The sequence below is a fragment of the Chrysochloris asiatica genome, unplaced genomic scaffold, assembly GCF_000296735.1.
Source record: "Chrysochloris asiatica unplaced genomic scaffold, ChrAsi1.0 scaffold00377, whole genome shotgun sequence".
Classification (NCBI taxonomy): Eukaryota; Metazoa; Chordata; class Mammalia; order Afrosoricida; family Chrysochloridae; genus Chrysochloris; species Chrysochloris asiatica.
Window position 1 is genome coordinate 1,254,955 of NW_006408895.1, and position 22,375 is coordinate 1,277,329.

At 37.8% G+C, this 22,375-nt stretch overlaps 1 protein-coding gene across 1 annotated transcript in view; it reads right to left on the reverse strand.

Moving 5' to 3' along the window:
- Window positions 1–10,518: 10,518 nt before the first annotated feature.
- The window catches only part of DAPP1 (dual adaptor of phosphotyrosine and 3-phosphoinositides), a 107,160-nt gene continuing 95,303 nt past the window's right edge, over window positions 10,519–22,375 (reverse strand). Inside the window, exons 5-9 of the mRNA XM_006876377.1 lie at window positions 18,418–18,465; window positions 16,449–16,511; window positions 15,116–15,201; window positions 12,104–12,191; window positions 10,519–10,587 (exon numbers count right to left, since the gene is read on the reverse strand). Of these exons, the coding sequence (XP_006876439.1) occupies window positions 10,519–10,587; window positions 12,104–12,191; window positions 15,116–15,201; window positions 16,449–16,511; window positions 18,418–18,465 (354 nt within the window). The remainder of the gene's footprint in view (window positions 10,588–12,103; window positions 12,192–15,115; window positions 15,202–16,448; window positions 16,512–18,417; window positions 18,466–22,375) is intronic.

Sequence of the window (22,375 nt, forward strand, 5' to 3'; positions counted from 1 at the left end):
GCATGGTGCACCCTCAGAAAGTAATAAATAGAAATACCCAGCAATCCCTCTACTTGATATATAGTCACAAGAAATACAAGCCAGGACACAAGTAGATATATGCACAGTGATGTTTACGCAGCACTATTCACAATAGCAAAAAGATGGAGACAGCTTACGTGCCTATCAGTGGAAGGATGGATAAACGAACTTTGGTACATACACACAGTGGACCTTGAAGAATAACAATGAATCTGTGAAACACATCATAACAGGCGTGACCTTGAGGACACTATGCTGATGGAAATTAATCTCAAAAAGTCTAGTTTATATGAGATAATTTTTGTAAAACCTTAAGAAATTTTTCCATATTAAAAAAAAAAATCTTTGATGGTTACCAGGGGTGGGAGGGAAGGGAGAGTAATTCACTGGTTACAGGATAGATAGATGATAGCTCAGGTGATAGGGAGGGCAATACAGAAGAAGGGGGAGTGCAATATAAAGAGTAGGGAGGGTGGCAGAAAAAATAGGCAAAAACAAAGTGGCATGCAGGGACTGAACTGGATAGAGGTAAATATTGAAATGAGTCCTGGTGTGACACTGTAGGATAAGCATTCAACCATAAGGTTGGTTTGAATCACAAGGTTGGTGGTTCAAATTCACCAGCTCCTCTTCAGTAACCCTATACAGGGATGCTTTGAGTTGGAACTTTAACAACAACAAAAAAATAGTGATATATACATAACCTTGGAACAACAGTGTTCTGTGCGTAGATACATGGGTTGAGACATAGGTTGAATGTGTACGGGGGGATGTTGTATATATTTATTTGTTTATATATCCCACAAATATATTAATTTGAAAGAGGATATTTGTACATGATTATTTATCTTTCCTGCAAACACAACTATGAATGTGGAAATATGATGAAAACTTCTTACACATTATCAAACATCTAAGGCAATGAATTGCTGGATCTGGGGGCTTAGGACCATAGTTTCAGGGGACATCATGGTCAGTTGGCATAACAAAGTGCACAAAGACTATGTTCTACATCCTATTTGGTTGAATAGTGTCTGGGATCTTGAAAACTCGTGAGCAGCCATCTGAGTTGCAGCTGTTGGTCTCTCCATGTGTGGAAGAAAGAAGAGTGATAAGACTTTAAATGGCTTGGAATCACATAGTCCGATGGACTAATGGAACATGTAAACATCAGTTTCCATGTCTCTGAGACCAGAAGAACTAGATGGTGCCTGGCTGCCACTAACAACCATCCTAAAAGGATTCACATTAGGATGTCCTGGAAAGAGCAGGCAAAAATGTGGAACAAAACTCAAATTACTAAAAAAAAAAAGACTAGGTTTGCTGGTCAGAAAGTGACTGGCGGATCCTGAGGCTATCGCCCTTGACTACTCTTCAGGTCTGGGAAAGAACTCACACTGGTGGCTTAATTTTCATTCAAGCAGTAGAGAGGTATATAGTGCGAATAACAACACTAGCAAGGTGTGCTCATCATGAAATGGTCAACCACTCAAAATCCAAAGGGCAATGTTTTCCTGAGGACAAAGTTGAGAAGGGATGGGAAGGTGGGTGGAATGCATATAGGAACCACAGGAGGAAATGCTGCATGTAGGGGTTACAATCATTGAGATGAAGCAAAGAGTATGATTTGTTGAATGTAAAAGGAATTATCTTTTCTGTAAACCTTCACTCAATTCACAATAAAAAGTTTGAAAAAAGAGAAAAGATAATGTTTAAGTTGTGAAATTGTACTTCCATCCTATGTAGAAAATCCAAATCCTCTCAACAGCCTTTCACGTGTGCTCTTGAAACCAGTTTCTACAGGTTTCCTTTGCTCTTTCTGGTGTGAGCTATGCTTCTCAAAGTCTAGCCATTGCTGCTGATAGTCACTGAGGTGCCAGGTGCTTAGAGTCTGCTGGCATGTACCAATGGTGCTATCTTCATCCACAGCTGTAGATACCACACAGTCTACACATTCAACATCTGTCCCCTTGAGTCTCAGTGAAACAGTCTTTGGCTTTTTAGATTTTGCTGAGAATTGGTTGAGTACTGTCGAGTCAGTTCTGACTCATAGTGATCCCATACAGGGTTTCCAAGGAGCAGCAGGTAGGTTTGAACTGCCAAACTTGTGGTTAGCAGTCCAGTGCTGATCCCACAGTGTTGTTCTAGGGTTATTAGAAAGAGGATATTTGCAGCAAAACTACTCATAGGAAAACTATGCACAACAGAACAAAATACTGCCCGGTCCTGGGCCAATCTCATAATTGCTGCTACATTTGAACCCATTGCTGGTGCCACTGTGCCAATCCACTTCAAAGGTGATTTTTCTCTTTCTCTCTGACCCTCCACTTTACCGATCATGATATCCTTCTCCAAGGACTGGTCCCTCCTGATAATGTGTCCCATGTATGAGAGAGGAAGTCTGACCATCCTGGCTTCCAAGGAGCATTCTGATTGTACTTCTTCCAACACAGAGTTATTTGCTCTTTTGGCAGCCCATGGCACTTTCAATATTCTCCTCCTTCACCATAAGTCAAATGCATCAATTATTCTACAGTCTTCCTTATTCACTGTCCAAATTTTCACATGTATATGAGTTTATTGAAAACACCGTGGCTTGGGTCAGGTACACCTTAGTCCTCAAACTGACATCTTTGTTCTTGAACACTTTAAAAAAAACATCTTGTGTGGCAGATTTTCCCAGTGCAATACATCATTTGATCTCTTGCCTGCTGCTTCCATGAGTATTGATGGTTGATCTGAGCAAAATGAAGTCTTTGATGACTTCAGTCTTTCCCCCATTTATATAGATGATGCTTACTGGCCCAGTGGTGAAGATTTTTGTTTTCTTTACATTGAGATGCAACCCATGCCACTTTGTTTTCAGCAAGCAAGATTGTATCGTCTTCCTCCAATCCTGATGCCATGTTCTTCTTCATATAATCCAGCTACTCAGATTATATGCTCAGTATACAGATTGAATATGTTTGGTGAAAGAATTTAATCCTGGAAAACACCTTTCCTAATTTTAAGCCATTCAATAAACCCTGTTCTAGTCTAAAAACTGCCTCTTGGTAGATGTACAGGTTCCTCAGGAGCACAATTTGTTGTTCTGAAACACTCGTTCTCCACAATGCTGTCCATAGCTTGTCATGATACACACAATTGAAAGCCTTTGTAGTCAATAAAGCACAAGTAAACATCTTTCTGGTATTGTCTGATTTCAGTCAAGATCCATCTGATGTCAGCAATGATACCCCTCATTCATGTCCTCATCTGAATCTGGCTTGAATATCAAAATTTTACTTGCATGTGATATTGATGATATTGTCCAATTCTTTCCACAATCCGTTGGGTTACTTCTCTTTGGGATGGGCACAAATATGGATTTCTTCCAATAAGTTGGCCAGGTAGTTTTCTTCCAAATTTCTTGGCAGAGATGAGTGAATGCCTCCAGTGCTTCATTAGTTTGTTGAAAGAATTCAATTTGTATTCCATCAATTGCCAGAGGTTTGTTCTTTGCCAATGCCTTCAATGCACCTTGGACTTTTTCCTTCAGTATCATTGACTCTCGATCATATGCTACCTCTTGAAATGGATGAACACTAACCATTTCTTTTTGGTACAGTGACTCTGTGTATTCCCTGTTGTTGTTGTTGTTAAGTGCTGTCAAGTCAATTCTGACACATAGTGACCCTATATAGGGTTTCCAAGGAGCAGCTGGTGAGCTTGAATTGCTGACCTTGCAGTTCAAATGATTTTGCAGTCTGACGCATTAACCCACAGCACCACACCAGGACTCCTTAGGCCTCCCATATTGATGTATATAAATCACATTGAAACATTTGAACCTCACACTCTTCCTTAACCTGATTATTTTCTCATGAAAACTCTTGATTACTTTTATCTTCTAGATCAACGCTGCTTAAATATGGCTCACAGACTGGACCATTCTGCAAACTGTTAGTAGTTCAGGAGCAGTACATGAGAGAAACTGAGAGAAAGGTTTTCAAATTTTATGATTGGATATAGCAACTTTATATATGTTGGACTGATGATAATAAAAAAATAATCTGGGATTAAGATATCTGTATTTTTTACTTCACTTTTTAAATAATTTCATTTTGTTGTTGTTAGGTGCTAGTGTGGTGCTATAGGCTAAGCCCTGGATTACAAGGTTGTTTTTTTATCACAAGTTTGCTGGTTCATACTCACCAGCTGCTCCTTGAAGACCCTTTACAGGGTCACTATGAGTTGGAACCAACTTGAAGGTACTAACAGGTGCTGTTGATTGAATTCTGACTCATAATGAATCTGTGTACAACAGAACTGAGCACCGATCCTGCATGAGCCTCACAATCTTATGTTTGAGCCTATTGTGGCAATCACTGTGTCAATCCATCTCCTCTACTTTATCAAGGGACAGGTCCTGCTTGGTAACATGTAAAGAGAATGTACTTCTTTCAAGACAGACTTGTTCATTATTCTGGAAGTCCATGGTACATTTAATATTCTTCACCAAGTTGTAATTCAAATATATCAATTCTTCTTCAGTCTTTCTTATTCATTGTCCAGCTTTCACATGTATATGAAATGACTGAAAATACAATGGCTTGGGTTAGGTGCAGTTTAGTCCTATAAGTGATTTTTTGGCAAACCAAAACTAACACCTTTATTTGATAAAACTTTAGTGTTTATTCAGAAAGATGCTTAGAACAGAAATGAAGCATTTGATTGAATTAAAGATGTAATTTCAAAACAGTTTAGTAGGCAGTGTTTCTCAACATTTGAAGGTAAGTCAAAAAGTGTTGGTACAAAAATTATAGAAATCTCTATTAAACAAAAATGTCAATCTGAAGCTACTGCGGTATGTCCTCCATCCATAGCTGCATACTTCTCAAGGCAGCATTTCATTTCCATCTCTCTAACCCTGTCTCAAAGAGTTTTGCATTCTTTGATTTACACCATACCAAAGCAGCAGTTTTAGCATCCTTGAAGGATTCAAATCATGTTCATATGAAATGTTATTTGCATTTGAAGACAGTAAGAAATCTGAAGGGGCAAGTTCAGGGCTGTAGGGTGGATGGGGTAATTTTTCCAGTGAAATTCTCACAGGGCAGTCATTGCTACCCTCAAAGAAAGAGGAGGAGTTTCATTGTGGTGGAAAGCAATTTTCCCATACAACTTTCCTGCCCTTTTTCTCACCAGTGCAGTTTTCCATTTTCTTACAACTTCTTCATAGTAAGTCCCTGTGATTGTTCTATGTCTTGAAAGAAAATCAATCAAAATTATCTCATCCTCATGAGATCCCAAAGACAAGTTACCATATCCTTCCAAGCTGAACTCTATGCCTTGACTTGAACGCGTCCAGCAGATGCCTTCAGAAGTCACTGCTTTCATTCAACCTTTTAGCTTTGAAGGCACCCTAATGAGGCAAAGACAAGTGCATTACTGGGAAAACTTGTCTGCAGCCATCCACCGATCATGCAGAGATATGCTTGAACATGTTTTGCTTGAAAGAACCTACACATGCATGAGCTGGAACCCTTTTAGCAGTACTTTTTTTTTTTTTTAAGTGTTTTATTGTGAATTATATGATAGTTTACATGGGAGAACATTAGTTTTACATTCATTCGATTTTATATCGTATCATTGTCATGGTTACAATCCTCTCCCTAGCAGTACTTTTTGACTTATCCTCATGTATCAACAAAATGCTGGAAAATTAAAAAGATAAAAATCTCAATATCTCCACTCCCTCAGGATATGGATTGAAGTATTCATATAAGATAGTGTTTACAATGAAAAATATGTGAAAAGTTGTCAGCTTTGTTTTTAAATCGCAACAATAATAAGAACAATTGTAGCAGTAAATGTCTCATGGTTCCCACTGTACTACTGGTAATGCCACTGGGAATTTCTTAAGTACTTTCTGCCTGTCAGGCATGACAGTCTCTGTTTTATGGATGAGAACATGAAAACACACATTGATAATGTTGCCCAAATTCACACAGCTTGGTGGTGGTGGAACCAGGATTCAAATCTCATTTCCTAGATGCCTAGTGAGGTCTTATGATGCAAAGGGTATGCAATCTACTGCTAACTGAAATGGTGTTGAGTCGATCTTACCAGAAGAATTTTAACACTTCAAATAGGTCTTTTGTGACAGATTTACCTAATGCAATTTAACATTCGATTTTTTAACTGCTGCTTCCATGAGTGTTAATTGAGGAACCAACTAAAATGAAATCCTTGACAACTTCAATTTCCTCTCCATTTATCATGATGTTGCTTATTGGTCCAATTGTGAGGATTCTTTTCTTTGAGGTTTAACCCATGTGTGGTGCTGTAGGATCAGCACTGAACTGCAAACTACAAGGTAGACAGTTCAAACCCATCAGCTATTCCTCAGAAACCCTACACAGGGTTGCTGTGAGTCAGAACCAACTTGCCAATACTTAACACCAACCTATACTGAAAGCTATAGTCTTTGATCTTCATCAGTAAATGCTTCAAGTCCTCTTTGTTTTCAGTAAGCAAGGTTGTGTTATCTATGTATTTCATGTTGTTAATGAGCCTCCCTCCAATCCTGATGCTATGTTTTTCTACATACAGTCCAGCTTCTCGGATTATTTCCTCAGCAAACAGATTAAATAAGTATGGTGAAAGGATACAACTTTGATGCGCACCTTTCCTGATTTTAAATCACATATCATATCCTTGTTCTGTTTGAAGGACTGTCTTTTAGTAAATGAGCACAATTATAAAATCAGTAATCTTGAAACAAAAAAAATCTACTCCTTTGCTACAAATGATTTGAGAAATTCAACCCTAGGTCATACCTAGACAGCTTGAATCCTTAGTGAGCAGAGCCAAGGTTAAAGCTGGGACCTCTGCTATGTACTTGACTAAAGGAGTCTGTTGGAAACATGGATTTGCTGCAACCAATGTAGCGAAAAGGGAGGAAAGTTAGATGGAATCTCTTGGAAGACTTTCTAGCTTCTTTATTTCTCTTGTTCTCTGGCTGAAACAGGGACACAGCATAACACTCAGTGTGTCTGAGAGGACAAAGCACAAGGAGCCCACTCTCTTTCATGCCCATGGTGGGCAGAGATGATCCTGCCTCTCAGAGTGTTCTGATGTACAGTGACTTCAGAGACAGTCCTCAGGAGAAAGATTAGGCAGTGTACTTATATAAAAACTTATCACCTTGGGAACCGTTCTACTCTGTCCAATAGCGTCTCCAGATAGATCCAGAGGAAACAGTGTTCCTTTAGGGGCAAGACTTTCCTGGGCAGGAGTTTGGTGATTCTGAGAAGTAAAATATTGCTAACACTCTGGCCATTTCTTAAAAGGTACTTCCTTTATGATAAAGATATATCTGTTAGCAGACCAGACATGACATAGCTACCTCGTTTGCCATTCTCCCAAACACTCTCATTTTGACCTGCCATGAGCACAAAACATTCTTCCTTGTTTGGGACTTAAAGAAGTAGCTAAGGGCCCCTCACCAGGCTTCTCTGAGGAAGTGAAATCATAACTACTGCTCAGTGTTCATGAGAACATCAAAAACAAAAACAGAAACCAAATCCACTGCTGTTGAGTCAATTCCAATTCATTCAGATGCTGTTGAACAGAGTAGAACAATTCCCAAGGTGATAAGTCTTTATGTAAGTACATTGCCTCACATTTCACCTGGGGAGTTGCTGGTAGGTTCAAACCACCAACCTTTGGGCAGTAGCCCATTGTATAGCTCACTTTTACATCAGGGCTCCTTGTGGGAGCATTCAATGGGTTGTAAGGGTACAGCACCTGGTCTAGTATTAATTGCATCGACACTTTGTACATTTGTTATCCCTTTTCATGTGAAAAAGGAGCCTTGGTAGCAGAGATTTCACTGATATGTAAAAGGGTTATACATCAAGACCACATAGAATTTAGTTCAAGAATATAAGATTGATTTGACATTTAAAAAGCAGCATAGGAGCAGACTACCATGGACTGCCAGAAGAACAAACAGATCTATGTTGAAAAAAGTACAGCCAGAATGCTCCTTAGAGGCCAGGATGGTGAGACTTTGGACACGTTATTAGATGGGCCTGGTGTGGCTCTGTGGGTTAATGCGCCAGACTGCAAAGCCATTTGAACTGCAAGGTTCGTTGTTCAAGCTTACCAGTTGCTCCTCAGAAACCCTATCCAGGGTCACTATGGGTCAGAACCGACTCGATGGCACTTAACAACAACACCAACTGTCCCTAGAGAAAGACATGGTTGGTAAAGTGGAGGTTCAGTGAAAAAGAGGAAGACCCCCAACAAGATGGACTGGTCCACTGGCAGCTGCAATGGGATTGAGCATGGCAACAATTGTAAGGATGGTGTAGAACCGGGCACTGCTTCACTCTGCTGTGCACAGGAGTGCTATGAGTCAGAACCAATTTGACAGCACCAACCAGTAACAACAATCCATCGACATGTGTTTATGTGTAGCCTCTTTCTCTTTCAACTAAAAACTCCTTTAAGACCAGACTGTTTCTTCAACTCTGAATCCTTTGCATCCACACTGAAGCAGATTTTTTATTGCTATTTATTATATTAATGGGTTGTATTTCTTTTAAATTACAGATATTAAAATATATTTTAATAGCAAAACAGTACATGTGCAGGAAAATCAGGCTGCTTTTAACAAACATAACCAAAGGATATAAATAAACATATTTGACAAAAAGTTAAACAGTATTGCCTATACAAAGAAACATCGTTGATTATAAGAAAAGTAAAACATAAAATCTTACATCTCAGTGAGGATTCATTTGTAACTTCTTGCTTTGCACACTTGACACCATACATTGTAACTTGATGTTTGTTTTATGCCATATCATACAAACAATAGAAATACATTAAAAGCTTTCTTGTAAAATGCAAAACCATAATGTAATTTCTAAGTATTACATATTTGGATAACCACAGAAACTGATTTTAACAAGGTATATCCTTTTGGACTGAAAGAGCAGTGTTAAATCCAAGCATTGCATCATCATCTGTTCTTCTCAAATTCTTCCTTCACTTGGTATCCTTTCAAACTTCTATCCAAATAAGCCATTTTAATAAAGTCAACAGAAGGGGCTAGAATAATTGTGAGCTCCAGACACTAGTATTTCTTTTCTCTCTATCAGTCTAGTTTGAAAAATATTGTGTAACACATTATTTACTGTTTCTTTCATTTAGTGTTCCTCCTTCACCTGCTGATAGACTGGCTCTGCAAGGGGTGGGGTGCTTAACGATCTTGTGGCAAGGTAATTCTTACATCTAGTGAGCCAACAAACACTACAGCTAACTTTGCCAGGAGGGACTGGCCTAACAAACTCTCCTTGAAAAATCTCTTTCAGTCTATTTGGAGAAATGTCAAATAAACGTAACATAGGCTAACAACTTCTCCATTGTTATTGCAGGCACTGGTGGCTCATATCCACTGGTAGAATTCTCACCTTTCATACAGAAGACAGGGTTTGATCCCAGGTCAACATAACTTATGGGCAGCCACTATCCATCTGTTAGTGGAGGTTTGCATGTTGCTATGATACTGAAACTAAGTCAATAGGAAGAAAGGCCTACCAATCTACTTTCAAAACTCAGCCAGTGAAAATCCTGTGGATCACAGTGACCCAGTCTGCAACCAATCATTGGGATGGCTAAGAACCAGAGAACGTTTAGCTCCACTGTTCATGGGATCACCATGAGTTCAGTATTATGATTACAATGAAAAGTTATCTGCTACTTCATCACCTTCCTTTCAATTCTCTTTTAAACATTACCTCCAACATGATTAAAAGAGATGTCTTAAAAATGGTGTCTTCATTTATTTTAATTTTTCTACATTATTGCCCACTGGATATATAGTTTCCATGGGCTAATCATTAGAAGTGAAGGATCCTCTAGTTTCCTAAGCCTCTTAACAAAAGAAAATGAATGCTGCAAACATTTTCCAGTTCTTGGAAACTGCTTTTGGTTTTGTAAAAAGAATAATAAAACAACTCCCCCCACCCCCTGCCAAAAAAAAAAAAAAAAGTCTTTAATGTTTACTATTTGAATGTATTTTCTAAAGACACAGTCTAAGTCCCAAGTATGTAAGCTTTTGTACAATCTTGATGTCAGAGATGAATTGGCCATAACACAGAGAGAGGTTCCAGGAAACTAAAGTTGACAAGTTTGTAGGCCACATACTGTAGGCTCTAACAGTGAACATCTCTGGAAGTAGTGATTTAATTCGATGCTTGCATTGGAATTTTCAGGGAGATGGCCACATCTTGTAAAGGCAGCAGTTTTTCTGAGCCAGCAAATCGATGTATTCTGAAAGGTTCCAATCAGCATCTTCTTTGTTTTTTGGTGTTGCTGTTTTTATTTTTGTTGTTGTTTTTAACAGAAAACTCCTGAGTCAGCTTTACACTAAAGTCTGCTACTGACCATAGCACCAGGAAACATTCCATTCTGTGCCTGGAGCATGGCCTGCCATGGAAAGGTCTATTTAAAGATGAACGACCGAGACCGGATTGTGCTATCCTCTTGGCCTAGTTGTTTTCTTATTTGTGACTGTAACAAACACACACATATGCATATTTATTATTTAGTGATAATTAACTTTGGCTGTAACAAATATCAAATAAGACATGTTGATTAGTAAAGAAACCGTATAACTATAAATTTCTTATTATGTACTCTCCCCCAAGTTAATCTGGTTTTCTGTATTTTTTGTCAGAGGAAATATTGTAAAGTGGTTTCTAAAACACTTACATATTAAGAATTGACCTTAGTTATGGTACATCCATAAAATACAGTACATTCAATGAATCAAACTGAAGATACGGCTAAATTTTTTTATGTAGAAAGATGTTCACAGAACACTACTTAGAGCATAATTAAATTTTGCCTTTAAATTCATAATTTCAAAGGGAGATTGTCTGAAAGTGTATGCATTTGAGATAATTTTCTATACTGGTTGTATATATTGCTGCATAATTATAAAATAGAATGAATGAAAATACTGATTCATCTTTGAGCAAAGGTTTCTAATGGCAAAGTATGTCCTAACTGAATATTAAATGCATTGGAAACATCTCAAAATAAATGAAATGTTTATTTGAATATTAAACTGGAAAGACAACCAAAGTAAACATACTTTGTATCTAGAAAGTATCTAGAAAGAAATATTTATAAAGATTCTCTGTTTTGAAAGCACATGTAATGTATCAGGTAATTTTGTAAAAAATAATTAGGGGGAAATTGTTTGACTTTTTTAAAACATCAAGGGTTTCAAGATGGTATTTAAAGGACATTTTAGTAAGCTTTAGGAGCAAGTTCTTGGTTAACACCCCACTAACTAGTGAACACATACCAAAAATGTGCCAGGCTTGCTGATTTTTATAAGAACTTTATATTCCTCTGTGGGATATTATAAACAGAAGATAAAATAAACCACCTTTTGCCCTTGATGTAGACAAAGTAATGCTTACACTGGAAACTAATCTAGTTCTCTGCCAAGCTTTCTTTTCTGAATATTTAAAAAGCAGGCGGCATTTCCACTATAGAAATGCTGTTTTCCTCAGTCATATCCTCTGGTCTCAAATGTTCTTCTACAGACAAGATTGTATCAACTTGAACACACTAAAGGAAGACTAGAAGCTGGTTGTTGTTGTTAAGTACCATTGAGTCGATTCTGACCCATAGCAACCCTGTATAGGGTTTCCAAGGAGTGGCTGGTGAGCTAGAACTGCTGACAACACAGTTCAAATGACCTTGCAGTCCAGGACATTAACCCATAGTGCCACACCAGGACTCCTAGGCTTATTCTCTAGGGTAAGACCTATATGTAGCTCCATCCTTCCTTTCTTACCTGTGTCCCCATCTCTTCATATGCCCCAGAAGAATGAACAGACTATTTATTCCACAAATCTACAAATATATACCCCACTGGTTGTAAGGGATAACATGACTCGGTGGAAAAATTAACATGAAATAATTAACATGTTATTTCTGGGGCTATTTGAGTAAAAATTAATTCAAAGGCAACTAACAACAACATGGGCATTAAGAAGATATTATAACTCACCAGTTTCCAGCGTAGTATCTTGATCCACTCATCAGCTTCTACTCCTGTCTTTGCACAGAGATAAAATGTCCTGAATGGAAATACTAGGCTGAGAAGAGAGAAGAAACAATGTCAGATGCTCAAGATGGTTAGTTACTTATACGAATTTGTTGAACATTATCTAGAATATTCCAAGGGAAAAATAAATCTGCAAAGGATCCGGACAAGAAACTTGATGAATTGCTATATACGAAACAATCCCTGCCAGAATTGCTGCAGAAACACTGAGGAAATTATAGATTCATGCTACAGGCCAGATTTAGAGCCTGTAACGAAACTACAAAAAAGAAACAGTCCAGAGTACGCTGTTGTTGTTGTTGTTGTTATGTGCCGTCGAGTCGAATCCGACCCATAGCGACCCTGTACAGGGTTTCCGAGGCTGTAAATCTTTACGGGAGCAGAAATTCAGCCTCCTCTTTCTCCTGCGGAGCGGCTGGTAGTTTCGAACTGCTGACCTTGCGGTTCGCAGCCCGATTCATACCCTCTAAAACCTTCTATTCTCATTGTTTTAGCTTGGTCTACTGGTAGCGTAGTGGTTACGAATCTGGCTGTTAACCTCAAGGTCATCAGTTCGAAACTACCAGCTGTTCCATGGGAGAAAGATGAGGCTTTCTGCTCCTGTAAAGATTTATAGCCTCAGAAACCCTGTACAGGGTCGCTATGAGTCGGAACCGACTCCAAGGCACACAATAACAACAACAACAACCATAATCAGCTGATCACTCAAGTGACTCAGAGTACCTGTGCTATGTTTCTAGGGTTAAGCAAAAGACAAATTAGAGAACTGTTGGACTTATTTGTGTTAGTTTAATTAAATAGAGATATTAATGCTGACCTTCATGGATGTAAGAAGTTTCAACTACTCAGGACAGGAAAAAGAGACAACAAAATGCCTTAGGTATTCATCTTGGTCCCCACTGGTCAGAAGTCAAGGATCCCTGGTGACACAGTGGTTAAAGCACTCAGCTGCTAACCAGTCAGTGGTTCGAACCTGCCAGCGGCTTCATGGGAGTGGTAATCCTTTTCTGTAAAGATTTACAGCCTTGGAAACTCTCTGGAGTGGTTCTCCTCTGTCCTGGAAGGTTGCTGGGAGTTGGAATGACTCAGTAGCAGTGGGTTTGGTTTTGGTCACATGTCAGCCTCAGCTGGAGGGGAATGAACTTTGCTACTGGTACAAAAGAACCTTCCTAGGAATTTGGTAATTGATCTTACTGCCTTCTTTGGCAACAGTTCCTGTCTTTCCAATTGATATGCAAAACATTAAAAATCTTTTTTTCTCTTTCTCATGGAAAAAAAAACAAACCAAAACATGGAATTGGTATTCAGAAGGGTTTTTATAAATCCAAAGCAGCAAATTTTGTTTATACCCATAAACAAAAGTGGAGTCCTAGTGTGGTGCTGTGGGTTAATGTGCTGGACTGCAAGCTTGGTTTTAACTGCAACATTGGTGGTTCACCAGTGGCTCTTCCGAAAACCCTATACAGTATCACTATGGATCGGAACTGACTCACAAGTACTTAACAATAACAACAACAGCAACTGAATAGGTAAGAGGTAAATTCATGCTTATACAAGGCCAATCCTTGATGTGAGGCAAGAGTGACAGTGTGTATAGACGGTGACTGTGTTCTGGAATTGTTGTTTGGTACTTCCTGTGAGAGACACTATTAATTACATGTGGCACCATGGGCTGCTAACTGCAAAGTCACCAGTGCACACTCACCAGCCACTCTTGGGAATCTCTACAGGGTGGCTATGAGTTAGAACCAACTTAGTTGTACGTCACAAAGCAGATAATGTTTTCCTTTCTATTTGCTAACAAAACTCCCAGGAAATAAGCATAATTAATTTAAGTGAATCAGCATAGTTCTATTGTTCTTTTCTGACCCATCCTGCTAGGGAAAGCCATAATATTCTTGGCTAAAGATATATAAAGGGAAGTCTAATAGGATAATTTCTAGAAAAACTTTTGCTTTCCTGATTAAAACAAAAGGACATGGCCGATACCTTTGTTTTGTTTTCTTCCTGCATTATATGCAGACTTGAAGTAGTAATCTTGGATCTTGAGAAACAAGTGTGAGGAAGAGGTCAAGAGAAGGTAGAAATACTGGATCTGACCTTGTCAATACACTGCTAGTTTATATGGCACTTGCATGCGAAATTTCTTAGCATTGATGATACTGTAGTTCTATACGTGATATTCACACTCTTAAGAGATTCCTATTCATTGGGAATATATCCACAAATATAGAAGGGTTTGACAGAGGTATGTGTACATGACCATTTACCTTTGCTACAAACAGCATACATACACATATGTGGTAAAGCACACAGGGTCAAAATAATGAAGACTTAGATACCGAACATCTTAGTATGGGGCCTCAGGACCATAGTCTCAGAGGACACAATGGTCAACTGGCATGACAAATACAGCTATAAAGTAGCCATTGGTGTATTGAGGTAAAGAGTATGTGGGTATATATAAGTCTTTCAACTTTTTATATGCTTGAAACACTTCAAAATAAAAATTAGTAGAAAATAATTCACTTCTACTTCACAACATTTTGCTTTTCTCCCAGTTAGAAAATTGTCATAATATACTGACTATGTTAGAACAAAACACTGTTAGTAATTGCCATAAACATATAAATCACCCATCCTCGGAGGCAACAAAATTATAATTAAAATAGATGAAAGTTTAAAGGAATAAAGTTGTCTAAGATGTGCATGTTATGTGCTTGTACAGTGTACAACCTAAACAACTGGAATTAGCAGACTTGCCTATTTTAAATAAAGTACTACATTATACTCAGCCAGTATTATGTTATCACTCCTGCTAAATCTCCCATGAGATGGTTAAATTCACATCAGAACATCTTTACTACCTTAAGACATACAGGTTCTTATTCTTTAGCTAAAATATGTGAATGAGAAGAACACTTTTAAGAACACTTCATTTTTAAAACAACTTACCAAAAACAGTTTACTCTTTCTTGTGAGTAATCAAATTGTACAGCTGAACATTCTGTTAAGTCGAGGATCCGAATTGGTTCTGTTGACTTTATTTAAAAACAAACAAACAAAAAAGACATATATTAGTATAAAATGCACACACACATGCAAATTTGTCCATAATAATTCCCCTAACAAGACTTCTACTGTGGTCAATTGTGATTTCTACTTTCACTAAGAGGCCTAAAAATGGAGAAGCCTTAGAAAGGGAAGTCATAACCTGGTATGAGTATTAATGGTAAAATTTCACGTCACTGGGTAATTACAAGAGAGTGCTTTTGTCAATTTACATTGCTGGAGATGGATTTTAACACATGGATGAGTGTCTTATTTTTCTTTCCTCTTTTAAAACTTCTTTCTTAGAAATTTTGTGTGAGATAATTTCAAGCTTAATGAAATGGATAGGGGGAATGGACATTTTTTGTTAAAAAGAGATTTAAATTTTGTTGTTGTTGTTGAGAGTATGCACAACAGAACATAAACCAACTCAACAGTATCTACATGTACAAATCAGTGACATTGATTACATTCAAGTTGTGCAACCATTCTCTCCCTCTTTTCCATGCTGTTCCTCTCCGTTAACATAAATTCACTGCCCCCTAAGGTATCTATAGAATCTTTGGAGTTGCTGTTGTCAGTTTGATCCCATATAGGTACTTCTTAAAAGAATACAGTGCTCAAGGAGACATTCACTACTAGTTAAGTTAAACAAGTTAGTTTTAAGAAGACCTTAGGGACTATTTTTGGCTTAGGTTTAGAGGATTATCTCAAGGCAATAGTTTTAGGGGTTCATCCAAACTCCATGGTTCCAAAGAACTTGGACTCCATGAGAATTTGAAATTCTGTCCTGCATTTTCTCTCTTTAGCTCAGAATTCTTTTATAGAATCCAATTGACCAATAATGGCAGCCAGCCATCATTAAGTTCTTTAGGCCTCATGATAAAGGGGACAGTTGTACATGGAGGCAATTAGTCACACATTTCAGGAAATGAATAAATTTTTAATAATGAGAGAAATTTCTTCAGACAATAAATTGTGGCAAAAGAACAATCCCATTGTCCTAGACAGAATTATGTTCTCTGGGAGTCACCGCACAGCCAGTACAAGATAGCAATTTCTAAAATACCAGTGTCATCTTTGCAAAATTGCTCTGCTCATGTAAGGAATCAGGGGGTCATAGTTTTAAAGATTTGTTGTTTGTTTTTAAGAGGAGTAAAATAGATTTTTAGGGGTTTTAGGAGTAGGTATTTCAGAGCTGATGTTTCAAGAGAAAATGTGTTATAATATTTCTCACCGTTTGATCTTTGAAATACTTCAGTTCATTCCTGTGTAAAGTGAACCATCTAGTTTTCCAAGTCTGGGGGGAAAATAACCCAGATTTTAATAAAAACATGCATATAGTGAATAGAGGAAGGCAATGTTTGAAATAGACAATTTCTTTTTCTTTAAAAAAAAATAATAAAAGATTAAACCCAAAAAGTAGCCTTATAGTAAGAGTCATTCTTGAGAAAAATATTTTAGAATAGCTACAAAAATTACAATTATGTCATTCATTTATTTTATAACAAAGGCAGAGGTATCATTAACTAATATTTAAGCAAATAAAAGAAAAAAAATCTATATAAATATTCAAGATGATTTATAACATGCAGCTTGAATGTTCATCTTATTAACCCCAAAACAAGACTAGATATCATTTTTTGAGTACCCATTGTGGGCTACCCTCTATCCTTGTTTATTACAGCTTAGCCATTCCTTACACAACAATGCCAAATATTATTATTTTTGTGGCACTGCAGGATAATGCACTGGGTCCCAAAGTCAGTTTGAACTGCAAGGTCGGTGGTTCAAATCTACAAGTTGCTCCTCAGAAACCCTATACAGGGTTGCTATGAGTTGGAACTGACATGACAGCACTTAATAAGAACAACAACAGTAAGTAAATTGAGGTTCAATGCTCTCATGCTACATGATACCCTAACCCTTGTCTAGGAATCCTACGGCATTTGTGCAAAAACTACTAGTTGCCTTTCAATATCCACTGTCTTCTTTTTATATGCTACCAGAATCTTACATCACAGTTGGTTGCTAATTGGCAGATTGGAGGTTTAAGTACCATAGAAGAAAGGCAAAAACAGATGGCATTGCCATGAAGCAGAACTGATTTAATGGTATCTGGTTAATCTTATTCTAGTTAGCAATTTGCACAGTTGAAAGAAGTAACAAACGATTTAAAAAATAAAATTTCTTTAAATGTGAATGTTGCCTGCTCTCAATACGCATAGAGTATGACAGGGACACAAATGACTAAATATTTAGGTTGAACTCAAGCAAGTAAGTACCAGTGAGAGAGGGTGTGTACCCCAACTCTTAAAATAGGAAGAAACAGGCATATTGAATGAAGGTCTTCTTAACACACTGAAATGAAATAAGTAAATTTAAAGGCACAATGATATAAATGGTTATTGTTGTTGTTAAGTACCGTGGAGTCGGTTCTGACTCATAGTGACCCTACACAGGGTTTCCGAGGCTGTAAATTTTTATGGGAGCAGAACGCCTCATCTTTCTCTCATGGAACAGCTGGTAGTTTCGAACTGCTTACCTTGAGGTTGGTAGCCCAACTCGTAACCACTACGCTACCAGAGCTCCTTGATATAAATGGTAGATAGATGTATAGCCTCAATTTATAAAGCCCTAAATTGAGTTTTCTTTGGGATTATGTAAAATAACGTTTATGACCCTTTTAGTCTTCTTTTACATGAACAAGTTATAAAATTTTGACTTGTTATTTGTCAAAAATAAGTGTTCTAAAGGTAGATTTGCTACTTTCATGTTCAATTTTTTTCATTGAAAGCATTTCATATATTTTTGAATATGAACTGTAGGTTATATAATGTAGGGCAATGCCAAAGAATCATCATTTTCCAGAATTTTGCTGAATTATCCATGAAGATGAGTCCCTCAAACAGATAAATATTAATTACAAAACAAAAACAAGACCAGTATTCTGCCAAGGAGTGGATTCTGACTTGTAACGGCCCCCAAAGACAGAGTAGAACCGTTTCCAAGGTCTTAAATCTTTGCAGAAGCAGGATGCCTCATCCTTCTCCCACAGAGCAAGTAGTAGGTTTGAATCGCTGACCTTTTAGTTATTAATAATAGGATCAAAATGAGTAGATAATTTTCTTTAAAATAAACAAAAAATAGGCTATTGTCAAAATTAGAGAATTCAGTCCACACAGTGTGTTGGCAGGCTTCCTTACCTTGACCAAGCCTCCCTGTTTGGTGAGGTAACCTTCTTTGGTGCCCAGCTGAAAAACAGAGAATCACTGAGTAAAGTCTAGAAAGGTCACAAAATAATTTTCCTCATTATGATTCTGTCCTATGTTAAAATGAAAAACAAGTTTGCCTTTGATTTTGAAAACATCACTTAACATTCTTCACTTAAGCATTTGAAAACCTTCCACACACTGTGAGAGATTGTTTTCACACTGGCTCATCTGGCATAGTTCTGCAGCAGCAGTAACAATGGGAAGACTCTCAATTACCTCCAGTCAGTAATTTGCAAATAAATAAACCACATCATTTCACTTATGAGAAATAAGTTTGGCAGTGTATTACATGAAAGCCACCTGTTTGGATTATTGTGTGTTGTGATGCTCACACACACACAAATGCACCTATGTGCACACCTGTTTAGTCAATATATTTGACAAACTCTGAATGAAGAAAAGTGAAGGCATTTCCTTAGTTCTGGGCTTCCCAGAGTTTGTATTATACTGATGTGCTTTGTGATATATTTTTAAGAAGTCTCCGTAGACAATGAATTGTCAACTTTTTATCATGGTGGTGGTGGTGTGCGTGGAGTCGGTTCCAACTCAGAGCGACGCTGTACAGGGTTTCTGAGGCTGTAAATCTTTATGGGAGCAGAAAGCCTTGTCTTTCTCCCACAGAACAGCTGGTAGTTTCCTACTGCTGACCTTGAGGTTCTGAGGTTCGCAGCCTGATTCGTAACCACTACGCTACTAGAGCTCCTTAACTTTTTATCATAGAACCTCTTTATTTTTCACAGATAATCTTTAAAAAAAATTTTTAAAAGGTTTTTATTGTGGATTGAGTGAAAGTTTACAGGGCAGACCATCAGTTTTACAATCAACAAATCATGCACCTTGTTTCATTACAATGGTTATAATCCCCTCCATGTATCATCAATATTTCTTTTTATTCACTTCAGCTCTTTTTTTTTTTTTTTCAAACACTCAGGTATATAAAATAATTTACACCACCAAAGGCCACATTCTGCAAGTCTGCATACTGGCCACTAGCTCTTAGTCCTTCTCTTCCCATGAATCTTAGAGTCCTCAGCTGCTCCCTCTCTCCATGTCCCCATCTCTGCCTCCATCTCTGGTGTCGCTGCTTCTCTGGATAAGGACTCGCATTTCGCTTGTGCGCTTCTCCCTTGATGGTCGTAGGGTCCTTTGTTTCTGGACTGTAAGATTAACCACACCCCCATTTTTGTTGCAATACTTCTACCTTTATGATTGTGACAGTCTTAATTAGTCATGATAACAATTACTCACTATTGAATCGTAAGAATTTTATCCCCATCTAGACAAGATGAAAACTATTCAGTGGGGACTCTTTCTTTCCCCACACACTATTAAACTAAACTCCCTCTTGAAACCTTGTAAGCCAGTCACTTTGTGGCTTTATCAGCCCCTCATTTTAGGTAGCCAGTGTCTAAGTTGCCCATCCCTATCTGCCTTGTGTACAGAGGGGATAGCATTGATACTTAATGTGAAGACTCCTTCCCTGTTGGTATTTAGAGTTACCACCTCCATGAGTATAGGTCAAGTTCATCAAATTGTAGCAATTTACCATTGTTTCCTTTATAAAAAAAAAATCCCCCCCCACCCCCATCTTCTTCTAGTTGAGTTCTGATTATCAAGCCATTGAGGTTAGGTCAAATGGGTACTATCTGTAGCTTTGGGTGTTCTTATGTGCCTGTTCTCACTTCATATCAGCTGGATGCTTCACTTTCAGCTCTAGCCCTCTGTGGCTATGTCCTTGTCCATGGGCTCAGGTGTCCCCAGGTCTCACCACAGTTTAAACCAATCAGCCCTTCCTCTTCTCTCTCTCATCTCCAGGTCAGTGGGAGTCAATGGACCATGGTTGAACTCAGCCCATTTCTTCACTGCTGGCTTTTCCCCTCTTTTCCTCCCCCTGTAGATCAACATGGGCACCAGCAAGCTTAATGCCTGCTCATGTGTTCCCTTTGAGTTTCAGTTTTAAAGGGCAGATAATCTTTTGAGACCCATATTCCATGAAGATGTCAGGAATGCAGATTCACTTACAATTGACTTGTTCAAAGGGATGGGAAGTAAGAATGAGTCATTTCTTCTTAACCATTTCTTTTTGACCATTAATTCCAGGGTAACAACAATACCACACACCTAAGGAGCTTGTGGCGCTGTGAATTAATGAGTCAGACTGCAAAGTCATTTGAACTTCAAGGTTGGTGGTTCAAGCTCACCAGCTGCTCCTTGGAAACCCTACACAGGGTCAGTATGGGTCAGAATTGACTCCATGGAACTTAACAACAACACCATCAAGGAGCTCCTTTGTAATGTAAAGAATGGTAGGGAGTTGTGTGAATAGAAATTTGTATAAGCTCAAGATGCTTAACATTTATTTTCCTTTGTTAGATTCTGAAAACATTGAATTCCTGGTAGGGCATTTTGCTCTAATATGGTATCATATCTAGCATTAACAAGAAAAAGGAAAAAAAAAAAAAAAGAATAAAAATTGGGTAATTACTTGTTTGAGGCTAAGGTGTTTTTTTCAATGGGAATTTCCAGAGTACTTTTTTCTTGAGGTAAATTCTCCGTAACAAATAAAAAGAGGAACAACAGCCACCACGGCAAAAAGAGTTAAAGCAAGAAATATTAAACTAGTTTTAAACTTTTCATGACATCAAAGTAGTGATGAACTTCCCAGGTATCCATTAAATAAACCAAAACTGGTGAATTAGGTATCAGTTGATCTGTGATTGATTTTGATACTAGAGAAATTGAACTGATTGAATTGAACTTAGGCATTATATTATGGAAATGGCAAAAACTATTATTTGGGCTTGTGGAAGGTTAGTGTTTAAAGAGACAAAATAAAGAAGGAATAAAATTGTTATATTTATTTATTTTAAAGCTTTTATTGTATACTGAGTGAGTGAAGGCTTACTGGGCAGATCATCAATTTTACATTCAGCATATCATTGTAATGATTACAATCCCCTCCATGTACTCTTACTTAGCCAGTAGTATTTACTTCTATTGCCTTTATTTATTTATTTTTATGTACACATACCACATTGAAAAAATATATATTCATTTAAATGTCCAAAGGGCACATTTTGTAAGCCAGCCTCCTGCCTGTAGGCACACTGCCTTTCTCAGTCCATGGGCCTATGGTCCCCTGCTGTTCTCTCTTTCTATGCCATTGCCACTGCCACCAAGAAGATTCTATTTAAATTATAGTATCATTCATTTCAATCCAGCTAAAGAATTTTGCTACTCTCTTCATCCTAGCTCCATCTGAATTATTATTGTTGTTGTTAAGTGATGTCAAGTCTGTTCTAACCCGTAGTAACCTTGACTCGTTTCTGAGGAGTGTTTGGTGAGTTTGAACCACTGGTCTTGCAGTTATAACTGACATATTAGTAGTCCAACAGATTAACCCACAGTGCCACATCAGGACTCCTCTACTCAAATAATATACTATAAATCCAGAATTTTTCTTAGGAATTGAAAGAAGTAGAAGGCTAAGGAATCATTGAGAATACTGATTTCCTTCAGTATCACAGCAGGTAAGAAAAGAAATAATTATATAACAGATGTGTCTTCAAAAAACACTATGATCTGGGGCTCAGGACATAGTCTTAGGGGACACCATGGTCAATTGGCATAACATAGTCTGCAAAGACAATGTTCTACATCCAACTATGGTGAGTAGAATCTGGGATCTTAAAAGCTCATGAGCGGCCATCTAAGGTGCAGTCATTGGTCTTTTCATGTCCAAAAGAAAAAAGAGTGATGAGAAGTGAAGAGGTTTGGAATTGATTAGTCCAGTGGAACATGTGAATATCAGTCTTTACAACTCTGATACCAGAAGAACTAGATGGTGCCCAAGTACTACTACCAACTGCTCTGAAAGCGATCACATTAG